This window comes from Camelus dromedarius, chromosome 14 (assembly GCF_036321535.1).
Source record: "Camelus dromedarius isolate mCamDro1 chromosome 14, mCamDro1.pat, whole genome shotgun sequence".
Classification (NCBI taxonomy): Eukaryota; Metazoa; Chordata; class Mammalia; order Artiodactyla; family Camelidae; genus Camelus; species Camelus dromedarius.
The window spans coordinates 41,416,701-41,436,354 of NC_087449.1; the positions used below are offsets into that span (position 1 = coordinate 41,416,701).

Here is a 19,654-nt window from a genome sequence, read left to right on the forward strand (position 1 = left end):
CACTCACTCAGGATTTCCTCCAGCATCATCCTGCTTTTGCTCACACTAGTCTGCTTTTCTGCTTGGTGAGATCCCATGTGTCCTCGGAGCCCACTGTACCTTCTCTAAAGCCTCCCACTGTGAGCCTTCCCTCCCCAGCCCCAACCCCAACCTGTGCTCAGAACCTCTATCATAGCATCTACCACACCTTACTATCTGTTTTTGTTTGTGTCTGTCTTCTCATAGGCTTTGTATTTTTCAAGTGCAAAATCCATGTCTTTTTAAAAATTGAGGCATAACATACATACAATTCTGCATACATACCATAAAGTTACAACTCAAATTGTGTGTGTTTATATGTATATATGTATGTGTATATATATATATAAACACTCATGTAATACATGTCAAACCAAATCAAGATATAGAACATTTCTATCACATAATAAGCTCCCACATGCTCTTTCCTAGTCAATACCTACCTGCCCCACCAGAGCTAACCATTATTCTGATTTCTAATACCACAAAATTAAATGATATCTGTTCTTAAACTTCAGTTAAATGGAATCATACAGTATATTATCTACTATATCTGAACTCCTTTGCTTATTATTTTATCTGTGAGATCCATCTGTATTTTTGTTGGTGGCAGTACTTTGTTCTTTTAATTACCATGTAATAATCCTCGTATGAATATACCACAGTTTATTTATCCATTCTACTTGTTGTTGACATTTGAGTTATTTCCAATTTTTTGCTGTTATGAATAAAGCTACTTTGAACATTTTTGTTTGTGTTTTTGGCAGACATATGTATGCGTAGGAAATATTTCTAGGAGTGGAATTTTTAGGTCATGGGGTAGGTGTGTGTTTGGCTTTGAAGATTTTGCTGATCAATTGTCCGCATGGTTGTGTCTGTTTCCCTTCCCACCAACAACGTACAAGAAAAGTTCCAGTCGCTCCACGTTCTTGCCAACATTTGGTATCATTTTGCTTGTTTCATGTTAGCCATTCTGGTGAATGTGTGGTGGACTTAATTTATATTTCCTTAACGAATAATGATGTTGAGCACCTTTCCATATGCTTATTGACCACTTAGATAACCTCTTTTTTAAAATACCTGTTCAAATCTTTTGCCATTTTTAAAAATTGTGGTAAAATACACCTGACATAAAATTTATCATCTTAAGTTCAGTAGTATTAAGTATTTTCACATGGTTGTACAGTATCAGTGAATCTCCAGAATTCTTTTCATCTTGCAGAACTGAAACTCTATACTCATTAAACAACAAATCTCCATTTCCCTTTCCCTGCCAGCCCTGGTAACCACCATTCTTTCTGTCTCTATGAATTTGACTCTTCTAGGTACTTCGTTTAAGTGCAACGATACAGTATTTGTCTTTCTGTGTCTAGTTTATTTCACTTAGAATAATGTCCTCGGGGTTCATCCATATTGTAACATATGTCAAAATTTCCTTCCTTTTTAAGACTGGATAATATTCCATTGCATGTATATGCCACATTTTGTTTATCTATTCATCTCTCCATGGACATAGATTATTTCCACCTTTGGGCTATCGTGAGTAATGCTGCTTTGAACATGGGTGTACAAATATCTCTTTGAGACTCTGCTTTCAATTCTTTGGGGTATATACCCAGAAGTGGAATTGTTGGATCATATGATAATTCGATTTTAATTTTTTTTTGAGGAACTGCCATACCATTTCCCATAGAGGCTGCAACATTTTTTTTATTCCCACCAACAGTGCACAAGGATTATAGTTTCTTTCCATTCTTGCCAATATTTATTATTTTTCTGTGGTTTTTTTAATAATAGCCACTCTAATCTGTATGAAGCATTGTATCTCATAGTTTTGATTTGCATTTCACTAATGATTAATGATGTTCAGTATCTTATCATGTGCTTGTTAGACATTTGTGTATCTTCTTTGGAGAAATGTTTATTCAAGTCTTTTGCTCATTTTTTAATCTGGTTGTTTGTTTTTCATTCTTGAGTTGTAGGAGTTCTTTATATAATTCTGGATATAACCCCTTATCACATACATGATTTGCAAATACTTTCTCTCATTCTATAGACTTTTCACTCTGTGGATTGTGCCCTTTGGTACACAAAAGTTTTAAATTTTGCTGTCTTTTCATTGGTTGTCTGTTCTTTGCTCTCATATCCAAGAAATCATTGTTAAGTCCAATGTCATGAAGTTTTCCCCTATGTTTTCTTCTAGGAATTTTACACTTTAGCTCTTATATTAGATCTTTGATTTATCTTGAGTTAACTTTGGCCATTTTTAATCAGATTGTGTGCCTTTTTAAAATTCATTTTTAGGAATTTTTTATATTCTGGATGCGTCCTTTGTCAAATATTTATTGCAAATATCTTCTTTAAGTTTGTGGTTTGTCTTTTTACTATTATTGGTGTCTTCTGATAAGCAAAAGTTTTTCATTTTAATGAAGCCTGTTTTATCAGTTCTTTCCTTTATGATTATGTAATTTTTGCTTTTTTGTGACCTGTGTAAGAAGTCTTTGCTGGCCCCAAGTTCATGAAGATATACTCTTCTGTTTTCTTCTACAAACTTTATTTTTTAATCTTTGTATTCACACCAGTCATCCTTTTCACATTAATTTTTGTGTATGGTGTGAGGTAGGAGCCAAGGTTCATTTTTATTTTCATTCCTATGGATAGCCTATTGCTTCAGAACCATTTATTGAAAAGACTATCATTTCCCCCACCAAATATAATCATACCTTAGTTATAAATCAGATGACTGTATATTCAGGGGTCTGTTTTCTTACTCTATTGTTTTCATTGTTGGTTTTTTTTTTTTTTCTCTCCTTGCATTGATACTACACTGCCTTGATGACTGTAGCTTTATAGTAAGGTCTATAGTTTATGTCTGTTTTCATATTACTGGTCTGGTGTTGAGAAGGCCCATGTATTGCTTGCAGACTGAGTGAATAAATAATGAGTAGCAAAGTGATCATTATAAATGCTGTATCATTACAAGCATGGTGCAGTTATACCCATCAAGCCTTGTGGGCGAGAATGGCGGAAACCACAGGTAGTCTCTGCTCTTGTCCTTGTCCACTTTGGTCATGTCCACTGTGTAGGTCATGCTGTCTCTCTGGTCATTTGTCCTTATAGAGTTTATTCTATAATGTGTGTGTGTGTGAATGCTGTAGTTTGTTCTATATATTACCCTTTGTGTTAAACCAAAGGGCCTTAAGTACCTAGGAAGCTTGTAGGCAAGTGTGCCTTTGTACCATGGTCATTTGTGTAGAAACAAAATGCCATCAAAAGAGCAGCTAGACTGCTGGACACTGATGAGAAAGCGGACCACTGAGACAAAGGTGGAGTGCATATCTTTCTTAGGCAACATGGATGAGAGGCTGGCAGAATGCAATTGGCCAGAAGACAAGTCTGTCTGACCCTGCCTAACTTTCACTGTGGGCTTTGTTCTTCCTTAAGCTCTTTCACCCACAAGTACTTCCTGGACCATTTAAGATAAGCAGGTCGAGTTAAGTTCAGATGCTCACCAAGTTCTCACAGGTGTCCAGAAGCCTCTTTTAATCCTTACCAGAACAAGGTGGATATAAATAAATACTGAGATAGGTGGGTGGCTAGATAACTAGATTTATAACAACAGATAACTTTGTAGATTAATTAACTACAAGTATGTGGGTTTCACCAAGCCCTTGTTAAATCCAGGCAACAGTCCCTGATCTCAGTTCATTTTCAGCCTCAGTGGGAACAGGACTTAAACACAGCAGATACTTTTCTAGGTGAAAGGGGGCAAAAGGGCTCTTCACAAGAGCCGTCCACGTGACGGGAAGGAAGACTGCTAGGAACAGTGTTCGAGTACATGAAATGTTAGGACTGTGATGCAAATCTGAGTCCTGTCTGCGAGGCTGCCATGGCCCCAGCCTTGAGTGTCTCCACCGCAGAGGTCACCTGACAGCCCAGGTGTCAAGTGTCAGGTCCAGCTCTGGCAATAACAGCTCTGTGATTTTGTGCCTCAGTTTCCTTATCTGTACAATGCAGACGTTAATAGTCCCTGCCTGGCAGAGTTATTGTGTAAAACGCTAACTACAGCCTGACACATATTAAGAGTTTAGTCATTCAGTCTAGACATGGCATTGGTTAGGGCCATCTTGCCTGACCTGTCACAACCACAAATAATCAGGACTAAATCTGGACTTCCACGGGTCTGGCAGAGTGGAGTTCTGGCTGCATTGTTGCTTGGGCTTGACTGTGAAACCTGTTTCTTCCCTCCTGGGATGTCTCTGGAGACTTCGTCCTCCCTAGTGATGTCAATTCCACCTTGATCCCTGGGCTTTCTAAACAGGAAGACAAATGCCAGCCAAGTATAACTCACCCAGGATTACCTAGGTTTCTCTTTGCTATGAAGAGAATTTGCTTTTCAATCAGTATGTAGAAATTCCAAGCCTTGTCTGGGTCTTGGGGTTGGGAGGAAGGAGAAGAAGGAAAAGTAGGAACATGGACATAGTCATCCAAGGGACATGATTTGGGAACTACCCAGACAGTGACTAATCCCCCGCTCGCTGTTGATAAAAAGCATTTATCAAGAAACTCAGCTCTGAGATTAACAGGGTCAGGCAGAGTGATTGCATATTGGGAGGAGACTTTGATGCAAGTGGAGATGGCTGTGGTTAACTGGGAAGACTTCCTGGAGGAGTTGGGGTGCTGGGAAGGCAGGCAGAATCCATCTGGGCCCTTCAGACCAAGGTCAGCCCTCTTGGGGGTTTTCTAGGTGGTGGCCTGAACTCAGGGTTCAAATCTTCCCTCTGCCTTTTCTCATATCATCTGAAGCAGCTTCACCTCTTTGAGCCTCAGTCCTCTCATCTGCAAAAAGGGACACGTGTGAGGATTAATATATTAATGTTTAGTATCATTTGGGCACACAGTAGATGCTCATTTAAGTATTTTTAAAATATTTGTAATTTTTACTGCATTCTGGTTCCAGTGACAGGCACTGAAATACAAAGGTGAATAAGGCCCAGCCTCTGCCCAGTCAGAGGGGAGACAAGTTTACCAGGAAAATGCTGACGAACTGGTTAAGCCACAGGTCTGACCCAAGGTGGACATCTCAGGCTTCTCAGGAAAAGCCTGTATTTGGCGTGCTAGACTAGTGGAAAACTTCTTCCTAACACAGGCAATCCATCAGACCCTAGATGGTGCCTGTGTTCCATGAGTGAATCCATGCCAGCGGGTGTGAGGGGCTGGTCACCTGGGAAGCCTGATCCTGCCCCGTCACATGCCCCTGGCGGCCCCATGGGACCAGATTGTGCCTCTGCCTGCTTTGGAGGGTCAGTACTGGCCCCAGCTCAGTTAGAAGATCTGTTTGGCACAACCAAGCCTTCACAGCTTGGGGATTTTTCTTATCATTCTAGGGCCTAGTAGGAAACATGTAGAAAGTCCTGCCCACACCCCGAACCCCCCCAGCGTAGTGTGGGGCCCCTACCTGGACGCTCTAAGCTCGTGAGCCCCAGAGCCCCGGCAGGGGGAGAGGCAGCAAACTCAACATTCCCTGTGACTACATTCCAGCCTCCTAGCTCTACATATGTGGTATCTTTCCCCCAAGACTAAAATCCTTTTCTTTCAAGTCTAACTATCAACATTTCCTCATCACTCAAGGCCTAGTTCAAACATATGTTCATCCAGGAGGCATTCTCTGGTTCCTCTGTGGAACTAGCTTCCAGACTCCTTTCTCTGCCCATACCCTGGGGAACAGCAGTGTGTTCAAGCAAGGAGGTCAAGAGCATGTGGGTTAGAGTTCAAAGTGAAAGTTCAGGGTGGAGAGAGGAGGCTGGAAAGGCTGGGCAGGGCCCGATTATGATGAGGCTGAAATGCCATTGGCTGCATCTCCCTGCAATGGGGAGCTACTGAGAGTTCTTGCAAGAGGGAGAGGCCTAGTGAGGTTGGCAATTGAAGAGATTTCACTTTCCACAATAAACAGTGGGGGCAGGTGGAGGAACGCTGGGAACTTAGGGGCAAGGTGGTTAGAAATATCAAGCAGTTAGAGGAGTTTCATCAGTTTCCCCAAATATTGGGCTGTAGAAAAATTTATGTCAGATTTACATAGGGAGTTTTGTAAAAAGAGAGCTCCTGAGGCTCTTTTCCCAGAGAGTCTGTTTCAGTGGATCTGGATGGGGCTAGAAGATACCCCAGGACATTTCAGTGGACTTGGGGTTGACTATTCAATAATGATATTAGATCAACTGGGTAGCTTACATGGAAAAGCGCTAAGCTTTATCTCTGCCTTACTCCTTACACAAAAATTAGTGTCAGATGGACCCAAGACAGCCATGGAAAGGAAGGGAGGGAGACAACGATGGAGGGAGGGAGGAACAGAGGTACAGAGAGAGAGAAGGAAAAAAAAAAATCAAAAGGACTAGAAGAAAATTGGCTGACATTCTAAATAAATAATCTTGGACATGAAACCTAAAAGTTGTAAAAGGAAAGACTGATGATGCACTTGACCACATAGAAACAAAATTTTTCTGTTCAGCAAAGTTAAAGACTAATATAAATAGGGAGAAGTATTTGCAATTCACATAGAAAGGATTAATATCCCCACTATCCCTAGAGTTTGCATAAACAAAATAATTCAGTAGAAACATAAAGGATATGAAAAATAGTTCCCTGAATGAAACAATTGTTTAATAAATGTATGCAAAGTTCTAAGCCTTATTAAGAGACCAAGAAGTACAGATTTTTAAAAAATGAAAAGAGGGGAGGGTAGAGCTCAGTGGTAGAGTACGTGCTTAGCACACATGAGGTCCTGGGTTCAATCCCCAGTACCGCTGTTTAAATAAATAAATAAAACCTAATTACCTCCCCCACCAAAAAAGTGATATCGTTGTGGTAGGCAGAGTAATGATCCCCAAAGATGTCCACATCCTAATTCCTGGAACCTGTGAATATGTTGCCTTTCATGGCAAAAAAGGACTTTATTAATGTGATTAAATTAAGGATCTGGAGATGGGAATATTATCCTAGATTATCCAAGTGGGGCCCAATGTGATCACAAGAGCCCTTGCAGGTGAAAGAGAGGCAGGGCAAGCAGTGTTAAGAGTGATTCAGTGTGAGAGAGGTGCCATTGCCGGCTATGAAGACGGAAGGGACCAGGAGCCAAGAAGTGCAGGTGACCTCTAGAAGGTGGACAAAGCAAAAACCTGGATGCTCCCCTAGAGCCTCCAGCAAGGAAAACGGCCCTGCTTTGATTTCATCCCAGTGAGACTCGTTTCAGACTTCTAGCCTCCAGAACTGTAAGATAATAAATTATGTTGTTTTTACCACCAAGTTTGTGGTAATTTGTTATAGCTGCAATAGGAAAATAATGCAACCCGTTGGCCTTTCCTATTGGTAAATATTAAGGAGCAATCCTGGTAGGAAGGAGTTTTGAGAAACAGTCTCCACATACTATCAGTGCGAGTGTCAATCTGTGCTTTTTGAAGAGCTATTTGTCAGTACCCAAAGGTACATTCCCTTTGGCCAAGCATTTCCCCTTCTGGGAATTCATCCCATGGGTATATTCACTCGAGTATGCAGAAGATATTCTTTGTAGCATTTCTTGGAATAGAAAAAGCTGGAAACAACGTCCATATCCATCGAGAGAAGACTGGCTGAATTTGAGTACAGCCCCAAATGGAATACCATGCTGCCCCCAGAAAAAACTGCTCAAATTCATCCAGGAGGGTTGGAATCAACTTCTTCCAAAGTCCAGTTCAATGTTTCTATTTTGACCTCTTCCCACGAAGCACAAGTGTTCTTAATGGCATCTAGATGGGTGAGTTCTTTCCAAAAGGTTTTCAATTGACTTTGCCCAGATCCATCAGAGGAGTCACTGCCTATGGCAGCTGTGGCCTTATGAAATGTATTGCTTAAATAATAAGGCTTGAAAGTTGAAGTGACTCCTTGACCCATGGGCTAGAGAACGGATGTTGTGTTAGCAGGCATGAAAACAACATTATAATCTCATTGTACACTTCCATTAGAGCTCTTGGGTGACCCCGTGCACTGTCAATGAGCAGTAATATTTTGAAAGGAATCTTTTTTTCTGAGCATTAAATCTCAACAGCAGGCTTAAAATATTCAGTAAACCATACTATAAATAGATGTGCTATTATCCAGTATTTGTTGTTCCATTTATAGAACACAAGTGGAGTAAATTTAGCATCATTCTTAAGGGTTCTAGGATTTTCAGGATGATAAATAAGCATTGGCTTCAGCTTCAAGTCACCAGGTACATAAGCCTCTAACAAGAGAGTCAGACTGTTCTTTTAAAGCTTTAAAGCCAGGCATTGACTTCTCCTCTCTAGCTATGAAAGTCCTAGATTGCATCTTTTTCCAACATAAGACTGTTTTGTCTACATTGAAAATCTGTTGTTTAGTGTTTCCATCTTCATCAATGATCTTAGCTAGGTCTTCTGGATAACTTGAGGCAGCTTCTATATCTGCACTGCCTGCTTCACCTTGCACTTTGCTGTTATGGAGACGGCTTCTTTCCTTAAACCTCATGAACCAACCTCTCCTAGCTGCAAACTTTTCTTCTGTAGCTTCCTCACCTCTCTGCACTTTCACAGACTTGAAGAGTTAGGGCCTTGCTCTGGATTAGGCTTTGGCTTAAGGGAATGTTGTGGCGAGTTTGATCTTCTGTGCGGACCCCGAGACTTTCTCCATATGGGCAGTAAGGCTGCTCTGCTTGTTCGTGCGTTCACTGAAGTAGCGCTTTCAATTTCCTTCGAGAACTTCTTTGCATTCACAGCTTGGCTAACAGTTCAGCAGAAGACGCCTAGCTTTTGGCCTGTCTCAACATTCCACATGCCTTCCTTACTAAACTTAATCTTTTCTAGTTTTTTATTTAAAGTGAGAGACATATGAATATTCCTGTCATTTGAACATTTAGAAGTCATTGTAAGGTCATTAATTGGCCTAATTTCGATATCGTTGTGTCTCAGGGAAGTTGGAGGAGAGGGAGAGAGACTGGGGACCAGCTGGTCTGTGGAGCAGTCAGAGCACACAACACGTATCCACTGAGTTCCCTTCTTACATGGGCACAGTTTGTGGGGCCCCAGAACAATTACAGTAGTAACATCAAAGATCACTGATCGCAAATCACCATAACAGATAGAACAATAATGAACAAGTTGGAAATATTGTAAGAATTATCAAAACATGACACAAAGACACTCAATGAGCAAATGCTATTGGAAAAATGGTGCTGTTAGACTTGCTAGACACAGGGTTGCCAGAAGCTTAAAGTTTGTAAAAAATGCACTATCTGCAAAGTGCAGTAAAGCGAAGCACAGGAAGACAAGATCTGCCTGTACTCTCCATACGTGATAACCACATCCAATGCTCATAACAGTCCACAGCCTACAAGCAGCAGAGCCAGGATTGGCACCCAGGCCGGCGCTCTTGCCGCAAGGCCGTGGCAGCTGCTCAGGCAGAAAGACTCACCGCGGTAACAGTCATGGCCATCATTTCTCGATGTCCTAATACCTAGACCTAGAAGCTTCCAGAAGTGGGGACTGGGTTGTCTGATATGTTAGCCAACTAGCTCTTGAAGCTCAGGTTCTCCTCATGGTTCTAAGCTGGTTTCTAAGCCAGAGCTTTGAGGACTGTGGCCTCAGTGGTGGGCAGTGTGGACCCCACAGCCATTCTGCCGCCATCAGCAAAGGACATCCATCTTCCCTCTGGCCTGAGGCTCAGGCCCCGGCTGGCCCAGCTCCTGCACCCTGTCAGGAAAACCCTCTCCCTCTGACCTCCTGTCACTGGTGCCATGTTAGGTGTCCTCAGCAGTTGTTGGCAGAAGTAACTTTTTTCCCTGGTACTTCAAGTTTATGTTAAAATTGTCTGCATACCCTCAGAAGCATAGATGGTAGAACAGAGCCATTTTCCTAGTGTCACTTGGTCACAGTGATTGGAAACAGTCCTTCTAAAGAAGTTAAAGGGTTAAATAGAAGAGCATTGATGCCAGTCTGAATGTAACCCATTCCAAAGCTGAGGCATTCTTAGTTCTCGTAGGTTTACCCGAGTCTGCACCCAGTCCCGGCTGACCCCTCCCACTGCCCCTGTCATGAGGTGTGGAGCAGGGCAGCAGAGAGCACTGACCCAGGAGTCCGAGGATCTGTGAGGCCTGGGCTGGTCATTGCCCACCACAGCTCAGGTGCCCTCTATGCAGAATGAAGAGGTGGGCCTTTCTGCTCTCAGGCCTCACTGACTCCACAATATGGGTGGACGACAGTGCTGACCTGTCCTGGCTCCTCCTGCTCCAGAGGGTGCAGGCAGAAGGGCCCTCTCCAGAAGAGAACCAGGCTCAGCTCACAGGTGTAGGTGGATGCTGACCCCAGGCAGGGGATGCTAGCCCAGTGAGTCACCTGATGATACAGCAGTCACCTGCCTCCCTCATCCACCCGCCCCTCCTACCTGGCCTGGAATTTGTTCCAGCCACTGGGCACTTTCTAACCTGCCCCTGGAGAGCCTATGGCTCAGTGAAGGGAAAACCACAGGACTCGACAATGTAGGGTCCTCCTTGGCCAACTGACCCTCACCCAGACTGATCACTCACCACCCAGTCATGTGGCAGGGTCCCATCCATCTAGCGGAAGAAACAAAGCTTACCACTAGCTAGTATTTTGGTGTGCTCTGAAATCCTTGCACAAAAGGGTCGATAGAAATAGTGAGTATAGCCAACCTTTTATGATCCATACCCAGCACCCCAGGGCCTCCCCACACATAGGTACAGCCAGGCCCAGGAGTCGCAGACCAGCCCGGAGCATAGTTCTTCATCTACACTGCAGATGCCGTCTGCTTCAGCGGACTTTTCCATGACTCAGCACTCCTATTCAACTTTGCTTGGATAAGCGAGGCCTGGGATGATGCCACCAGGATGGACTCCCCACCTTAGTTGGCTCTCCACGCCCACCATTTGTTCCAGCTTACCTGGGACAGCCCTGGTTTATTCCTGTGGCTCCTCCACAGTTATTAAGCATGCCCCTTTCAGTCTCCAAAGTGCCCTAGTTTGGATGATATCTTACACTGACAGTCATATGATGAAATGAGATTTCCCTGCTTTCCCCACATTCGTCCTGCTTTGGGAGGATGCTCTCTGCCTGAGTCGAAGGAGGCCTTTGACTACTCAAAGAGTAGCCTTTGCTGAGTGACCTTCCACTGACAAAAATCAATCACTGCATTGGCTGGAGGGATGTCATTTGAGGACATGGGTGGTCTCATGCATCATTCACTGCCCCTGTCTGAAGTATCACATTCAAAAGTTCTATTCAAGCAACCCTTTGCTTCCTGTAAGGAACTCACATATTTCTTCCTCTCTGGCTATCAGGACTCTGCCATAAATTATATCGCCCTTTTCTCCTTGGCTGCCAGGAAGCTCAGAGATAAATGTATAGCTGAACTATAGGAGCACGATAAGCCCTTATGATTTTATACCGATGTTCTTTCCATCCCACCAATCCTGACCTCCTGCCATATTTACATTTTCCTTTGTTCTGAATTGTTATTCTTACTTAGTTTTCTTCTATTTTTTTTATAGTCCATCCTTTTTAAAATACTTATAAAATTATAATATAGTTACATTGAATTCTTTAAAGAACCAATATGGAAAGGAAATACAAAAGGAATACATTTATAGAATATAGTTTTTATCTAATTATCAAACCACCTGCCTCTCCATGGCATGTCACTATGCCCATGGTCCTGCCATTTGAGAGACAATTATTTGAGTCTTTCAGACTTGTTAACTTTCTGAGAAACCTGTGAAAGTAGAAAGAGGTAACTCCTCAAGACTACATCAGGAAACACCCAATGAAAATCAAGGTGAGGGCATGAAGGGACCCTGAGGTCAGGATGCCAGGGGCAGAGCATGCTTACAGGAGAGGGAAGAAGGCCTCAGAGATACTGGTCACTCCCCCAGACCCTCACCCAGGGGATGGATACCTGTGAGGTGGCTGGGGAATTAATTCTGGCCATAGAGAGCGTAGGTTTATGTGCTGGCCCTGCCTCTTAGGAATATAGGACCTTGACAGGCCACCCTTCTTCTGTGGTCCTCACTTCTGTCCATTGGAAAGTAAGGTGGCTGATGAGATGGAGTTCACAGTGACTTCCAGCTTTGAAATTCTGACCATGCTTCTGGGGAGAAGGGCCCTGTGATGTCCCCAGAGCCCAGGAAGCCTAGACTGCCTGACTTTTGGCTGATCCTAGGAGGACATACACACTTGGGGCTCTACTCTGACCAGCTTTGCCCTCAGTTTGGCAAGGACCCCCATTCTGAGCCACTTCTAGGCTATCTCTGGGGCACTGACTGGATAAGGAAAGGCTGCCAAGCTGGAGGAACTTGTCAGAATGGCCCTCCAGCTATTGCTTGCCTAATCTGGGGGTCACGCTGTGTTAGAATCTGAGCTCCCACAGGCTGGGGTGGTGGTTTTAGCTTCTCCATGAAACACTGCTTTGGGAGGTGGGTTAGCAAAGAGGACAAGAGCCATGAATGATGTCCTTCCTGGGCACCTTCAGAACCCCAGGCAAGAGAAAGAGTAATGCTAACCTGAGAACAGTCCCCCTTAGAAAGCTTATCTCAAATAACCCACCGGTGCTTACTCCTGCACTGGCCACAGGACTGGCTGGCGTTTATCCAGTGGCATCCACATCCATTTTCACGTTGGACCCCACAATAGCCTGAGTTGCTGTTATCCTATTTTATAGATGAGACAACTGAGGCTCAGGAAGCTAAAACCCACCCAGAGTCGTTCTCTGAACAGAGACTGGAGCCCAGGCCTCCCATCCCTAAGTGCCCTGAGGTTCCCAGAGCCCGCCCTGCCTCCTGCTCTCAATGCCCCATACAGCTACCGTCCTCAGAACCACAGTGGGCATTTAGAGTCACCAGCACCCCTGGGTATGTGGGTGAGGGAGGTATTGGCAGTGCTCCAGTGCATGGAGCTGAGGGACGTGGGTTCGGGTTGGGTCTCCCTGAGTTAACTTTCAGGGATCTCACCGCGTCTCACAGAGTCGGAGCTGCCCGGGCTGTGGATGAGTTCCAGTAACGCTCTCTTCTCTTGTTTATGTGTATTTCTGTGTGTATGCTCTTGTCAAATAGAAGATCGTGAATTCCCCTCCGCAGCCGTTCATCTCCAACACGGGATTAAAAGGGAGAAGAGGCAGGACAGAGCTGCCTGTGGCGTCCAGCGTGGCTTCTCTCGTGTGGGGACCAGGGATGCCTGGGCCATGCACACAGCCGATTCCAGCCGTCAGCGGTTTGCATAGCACACAGGGGACTTGTAGGGGGCCACTCGCCACTGCCAACTGAAACAATACGATGGCGACACTGACATCCTTCACGACGTTCCCACGACAGACATTCAGGCAGAAAGTGCTGGCGCGTTTTCTGTCTGCAAAGTAGAGGGCCATGCCTCACTCATGTGAATAGTCCAGGCCCTGATGACCTGCTCTGAGTCCACTTACAGGCAGTGACACTTGCAAAAAACTCCCCAAACCATCCTGGGTTTGGCTTCCATAGCTCTGGACCCATGCGGCCAAAGCCAGACACCTCCTTGGGACACTTGGATTATTCGTAAATGCAGCCTGCCCTGACTCTCCCTGAATAGCATCTGAAGCCCCGTGGAGGTCATGGATCCAGAACAAAGTGTCAAGGGCACCAAGAAGGCGGAGGGAAGTCCCCGGAAGCGGCTGACCAAAGGAGAGGCCATTCAGACCAGTGTCCCATCCAGCGCCCCATACCCTGGCAGCAGCACAGCTGCCACCCAAGGGGGCCCCCTCCCAGAGCTCCTAGCCCCGCAGCCCTTCCCAGGCCCCTCATCGGTTCTTACGGAAGGCTCTCAGGAGAAAACGGGCCAGCCGCAGAAGCCCCCCAAGAGGTCATCCATCGAAGCCTCTGTCCACATCTCACAGCTTCCGCAGCACCCTCTGACACCAGCATTCATGTCACCTGGCAAACCCGAGCATCTCCTGGAGGGGTCCACGTGGCAGCTGGTCGACCCCATGAGACCCGGGCCCTCAGGCTCCTTCGTGACCCCTGGGATCCATCCTCAGAGCCAGCTCCTCCCTTCCCACGCTTCCATCATTCCCACCGAGGACCTGCCTGGCATCCCCAAAGTCTTCGTGCCCCGTCCCTCCCAGGTCTCCTTGAAGCCCACAGAAGAGGCACCCAAGAAGGAGAGGAAACCACAGAAGCCGGGCAAGTACATATGCCAGTACTGCAGCCGCCCCTGTGCCAAGCCCAGCGTGCTCCAGAAACACATCCGCTCACACACAGGCGAGAGGCCCTACCCCTGTGGCCCCTGCGGCTTCTCCTTCAAGACCAAGAGTAACCTCTACAAGCACAGGAAGTCCCACGCCCACCGCATCAAAGCTGGCCTGGCCTCAGGGATGGGCGGTGAGATGTACCCCCCAGGGCTGGAGATGGAGAGGATCCCCGGGGAAGAGTTTGAGGAGCCCACCGAGGGAGAAAGCACTGATTCAGAAGAGGAAACGGGCACCACGTCCGCTCACCCCGCAGAGCTCTCCCCAAGGCCTAAGCACCCGCTCCTGTCCAGCAGTTTGTACAGCTCTGGGAGCCAGGGTTCCAGCCACGAGCGCTGTTCCTTGTCCCAGTCCAGCTCAGCCCCGTCGCTCGAGGACCCCGCCCCCTTCGCGGAACCCTCATCCGAACACCCCCTGAGCCATAAACCCGAAGACACCCACACCATAAAGCAGAAGCTGGCCCTCCGGTTGAGTGAGAGGAAAAAGGTGATCGATGAGCAGGCGTTCTTGAGCCCGGGCAGCAAAGGGAGCACCGAATCTGGGTACTTCTCACGCTCCGAGAGCGCCGAGCAGCAGGTCAGCCCCCCAAACACCAACGCCAGGTCCTATGCGGAGATCATCTTTGGCAAGTGCGGGCGGATCGGGCAGCGGACCACCATGCTGACTGCCACTTCCACCCAGCCCCTCCTGCCCCTGTCCACCGAAGACAAGCCCAGCCTTGTGCCTCTGTCCGTGCCCCGGACGCAGGTGATTGAGCACATCACCAAGCTCATCACCATCAATGAGGCCGTGGTGGACACCAGCGAGATAGACAGCGTGAAGCCCAGGAGGAGCTCACTGTCACGGCGCAGCAGCATGGAGTCACCCAAATCCAGCCTCTACCGAGAGCCCCTGTCATCGTCCCACAGCGAGAAAACGAAGCCCGAACAATCACTGCTGAGCCTCCAGCACCCGCCCAGCACCACCCCCCCTGTGCCTCTGCTGAGAAGCCACTCAATGCCTTCTGCCACCTGCACCCTCAGTACCCCCCACCACACCTTCCGAGGCAGCTACTCCTTCGACGACCACGTCGCCGACTCGGAAGCCCTGAGCCGCAGCAGTCAACTGTTTACCTCCCACCCCCGGATGCTCAAGCGCCAGCCGGCCATCGAACTACCTTTGGGCGGGGAGTACAGTTCCGAGGAGGCAGGGCCGAGCAGCAAAGACGCAGCCTCCAAACCCACGGATGAACCGGAACCCAGGGAAAGCGACCTCACCAAAAAGACCAAGAAGGGTTTGAAAACGAAAGGGGTGATCTATGAATGTAACATATGTGGTGCTCGGTACAAGAAAAGGGACAACTACGAAGCCCATAAAAAATACTACTGCTCAGAGCTTCAGATGGCAAAGCCCGTCTCTGCAGGTGCTCACACATCTCCGGAAGCCGAAAAGAGCCAGGCCGAGCATGAGCCCTGGTCCCAGATGATGCATTACAAACTGGGGACCACCTTGGAGCTCACTCCACTGAGAAAGAGGAGGAAGGAGAAGAGCCTCGGGGACGAGGAGGAGCCTCCCGCCTTTGAGTCCACAAAGAGTCAGTTTGGCAGCCCCGGGCCATCCGAGGCTGCTCGGAATCTTCCCTTGGAATCCACCAAGTCACCAGCAGAACCGAGCAAGTCGGTGCCCTCCCTGGAGGGATCTGCGGGCTTCCAGCCAAGGACTCCCAAGCCAGGGTCCGGTTCAGAATCAGGGAAGGAGAGGAGAACCACATCCAAAGAAATTTCTGTCATCCAGCACACCAGCTCCTTTGAGAAGTCCGACTCTCTGGAGCAGCCCAGCGGCTTGGAAGGGGAAGACAAGTCTGCGGCCCCGTTCTCATCCCCCCCGCCTGCCCCTCACGGACGCTCGGCTCACTCCCTGCAGCCCAGGTTGGTCCGCCAGCCCAACATTCAAGTTCCTGAGATCCTGGTGACGGAGGAGCCTGACCGGCCAGACACAGAGCCGGAGCCACCCCCTAAGGAACCCGAGAAGACGGAGGAGTTCCAGTGGCCCCAGCGTAGCCAGACACTTGCTCAGCTCCCAGCCGAGAAGCTGCCACCCAAGAAGAAGAGGCTGCGCCTGGCAGAGATGGCCCAGTCGTCTGGGGAATCCAGCTTCGAGTCCTCCGTGCCTCTGTCTCGCAGCCCGAGCCAGGAGAGCAGTGTCTCTCTGAGCGGGTCCAGCCGCTCAGCCTCCTTCGAGAGGGATGACCACGGAAAAGCCGAGGCCGCTGGGCCCTCGTCTGACACACGCTCCAAACCCTTGGGTACCCACATGCTGACTGTCCCCAGCCACCACCCGCATGCCCGCGAGATGCGGAGGTCAGCCTCAGAGCAGAGCCCCAACGTTTCCCACGCCACCCACATGACCGAGACACGCAGCAAATCCTTCGACTATGGCAGCTTGTCCTTGACAGGCCCCCCTGCACCAGCCCCAGCAGCCCCAGCGGCCCCAGCCGCCCCAGGCCCCCCAGCCGCCCCACCAGAGAGAAGAAAATGCTTTTTGGTGAGACAGGCCTCCCTGAGCAGGCCTCCCGAAACTGAGCTGGAGGCCGCCCCCAAGGGAAGACAGGAGAGTGAGGAACCAAAGCCCTCATCCAGTAAATCTTCGGCCAAAAGCGCATTGCCCCCAATGTCCTCGGCAGCCACCTCTCACAGCGGGCACCCAGGAGGCAAGAGCCAGGTGCCGGACAGACCCACACTGGAGGCCACTCCGCCCTACACAGAAGCACTGCAGGTGTTCCCCCATCCCGTCGCTCAGCATCCCCTGCATGAGAAACCGTACCTGCCCCCGCCTGTCTCCCTTTTCTCCTTCCAGCACCTCTTGCAGCCTGAGCCAGGACAGTCTTCAGAATTCTTTTCCACCCAGGCCATGTCCAGCCTGCTCTCCGCACCATACTCCATGCCCCCGCTTCCTCCCTCCTTATTTCAAGCACCCCCACTTCCTCTCCAACCTACTGTTCTGCACCCAGGCCAGCTCCACCTCCCCCAGCTCATGCCTCACCCAGCCAACATCCCCTTCCGGCAGCCCCCTTCGTTTCTCCCCATGCCATACCCTGCATCCTCAGCACTCTCTTCTGGGTTTTTCCTGCCTCTGCAATCCCAGTTCGCCCTCCAGCTCCCTGGCAATGTGGAAGGCCATGTGCCCCAGATCAAAACCAGCCTGGCCCCGCTGGCAACAGGAACCCCTGGCCTCCCGCCCAGCACAGAGTACAGCAGTGACATCCAGCTGCCCCCCGTGGCTCCCCCGGCCAGCTGCTCAGCACCCACGTCAGCCGCTCCGCTGGCCCTGCCTGCCTGTCCAGACACCATGGTGTCTCTGGTTGTGCCCGTCCGCATCCAGACCAACATGCCGTCCTTCGGGAGCGCCATGTACACCACTCTCTCCCAGATCCTGGTCACCCAGTCCCAAGGCAGCTCAGCAACTGTGGCTCTTCCTAAGTTTGAGGAGCCCTCATGCAAAGGGACGTCTGTATGTGGAGCAGATGTGTACGAGGTCGGGCCCAGACCAGCCGGGGTAAGTGAAGAGCAGGGCAGAGGTTTCCTGACTCCATACCTGAGAGTGCCGGTGACATTACCTGAAAGAAAAGGCACTTCCCTGTCATCAGAGAGTGTCTTGAGCCTGGAGGGGAGCTCATCAACTGTGGGGGGAAGCAAACGCGTCCTTTCACCAGCTGGCAGCCTTGAACTTACCATGGAAACCCAGCAGCAAAAAAGAGTGAAGGAAGAGGAGGCTTCCAAGGCGGATGAAAAACTTGAGCTGGTAAAACCGTGCAGTGTGGTGCTTACCACCACCGAGGATGGCAAGAGACCAGAGAAGTCCCACTTGGGCAGCCAGGGCCAGGGCAGGAGGGAGCTAGAAACACTGTCCAGCCTGTCCTCAGATCCATCTGACCCAAAGGAAATGTCTCCCCTTCCTCACCCCTCATCGCCCCATGTGACAGCCCTAGGCCCAGAGGCTTTGAAGGAATGTGCCCAGCCATCTGGTAAACCTCACCGAAGAGGGTTGCTCCCACTGAGTGTGAAGAAAGAAGATTCCAAGGAACAAGCTGACCTCCCTCCACTGGCACCTCCCAGCTCACTGCCTCTGTCAGAAACGCCCCCCAGACCAGCCAAGTCACAAGAAGGTACGGACTCAAAGAAGGTACTGCAGTTCCCCAGCCTCCACACGACCACTAATGTCAGTTGGTGCTATTTAAACTACATTAAGCCAAATCACATCCAGCATGCAGATAGGAGGTCCTCTGTTTACGCTGGTTGGTGCATAAGTTTGTACAACCCCAACCTTCCGGGGGTTTCCACTAAAGCTGCTTTGTCCCTCCTGAGGTCTAAGCAGAAGGTGAGCAAAGAGACATACACCATGGCCACAGCTCCGCATCCTGAGACAGGAAGGCTTGTGCCATCCAGCTCCCGCAAGCCCCGCATGACAGAGGTGAGTTCAGCCTTGTTTTTCTTCTCCCCACTGAGTTTAAATGTCTTTGCTGAGTTTTTAAAGCCATGGTCTCCTCAAGTTCCATTTGCAAAATGAGAGCCAGTTGAGTGGGCAGATTTCCTCTCTGTCAGCTGTGACTGGTAACCTTACAAGAAAACACTTACTGGGTTTCTTTATCAGTGTCCCTCCCATCATCAGACTACATACATTTCAATAAAGGGAGCTTTAAAGTGATCTCACTTTCCCATTAGCTTCTATTGTAAAATCAAAGTTACTGTCTCAGCCAAAAGACTGAGTTGGAAAATCTGGCTGATGGGAATGCCTGTAGCAGTTTTAGGACTTAATGCCACTCCATCATATATTTCCCCCTTGTCCTGTTAGTCTTTACTGCTTTCCTTATTCTCCACATCTGCTATTTCCATTCTCTGGTACCACTTGAAATCTTCCCATTTTCAGAGAGTCTAGAATTTGACACAAACGACTCCTGAAATACTCTTTCTTTCTTTTCTGTGAGTAGGACAGCAAATAGAGCTTGGCTGCAGTATCCCTCTTTACCAGAAGGTGGCAGTGTCACTGCTCGACTCACTTGAGCTGTGTGGCAGTGCACACCCCCGAAGTGTTTACTCTTCCCTTGCCTCTGACTTGAGCCTGCATCAAGAGGCATAAAATGAACTGATCCTTGGAAGTTCAGGAAGTTTGAAATTGGATAATTCCAAGTTTGCTTCAGACCAATGACATTTTGATCCCCTGACAAGTCTAGCCTAAGATTCAGGTCATGATGTGTTATGCTAACTTGGCATTTGTAGAATAACAATTGGTCTTATTGGTTGAGTAGCCTCACTGTGCTGGGCTTTGTTCTGGGCCCTTGAATTAGTCAACGTTTATCTCCACCTATGAGGTTACAGTACCATCTCCA

The 19,654-nt window shown here is 48.2% G+C and overlaps 1 protein-coding gene across 9 annotated transcripts in view; it reads left to right on the forward strand.

The window, feature by feature from the left end:
• The window catches only part of HIVEP3 (HIVEP zinc finger 3), a 449,220-nt gene that overhangs the window by 376,811 nt on the left and 52,755 nt on the right, over window positions 1–19,654 (forward strand). For 8 of the 9 annotated variants that reach the window (XR_010383875.1, XR_010383876.1, XM_064493681.1 and 5 more), the window contains one exon: window positions 13,127–18,738. Coding sequence is in view for 7 of the 9 variants with exons in the window: in XM_064493681.1 (XP_064349751.1) it covers window positions 13,657–18,738 (5,082 nt within the window). In the remaining 2 variants the exon portion in view is untranslated. The remainder of the gene's footprint in view (window positions 1–13,126; window positions 18,739–19,654) is intronic. The other variant, XM_064493682.1, reaches the window with a different exon arrangement.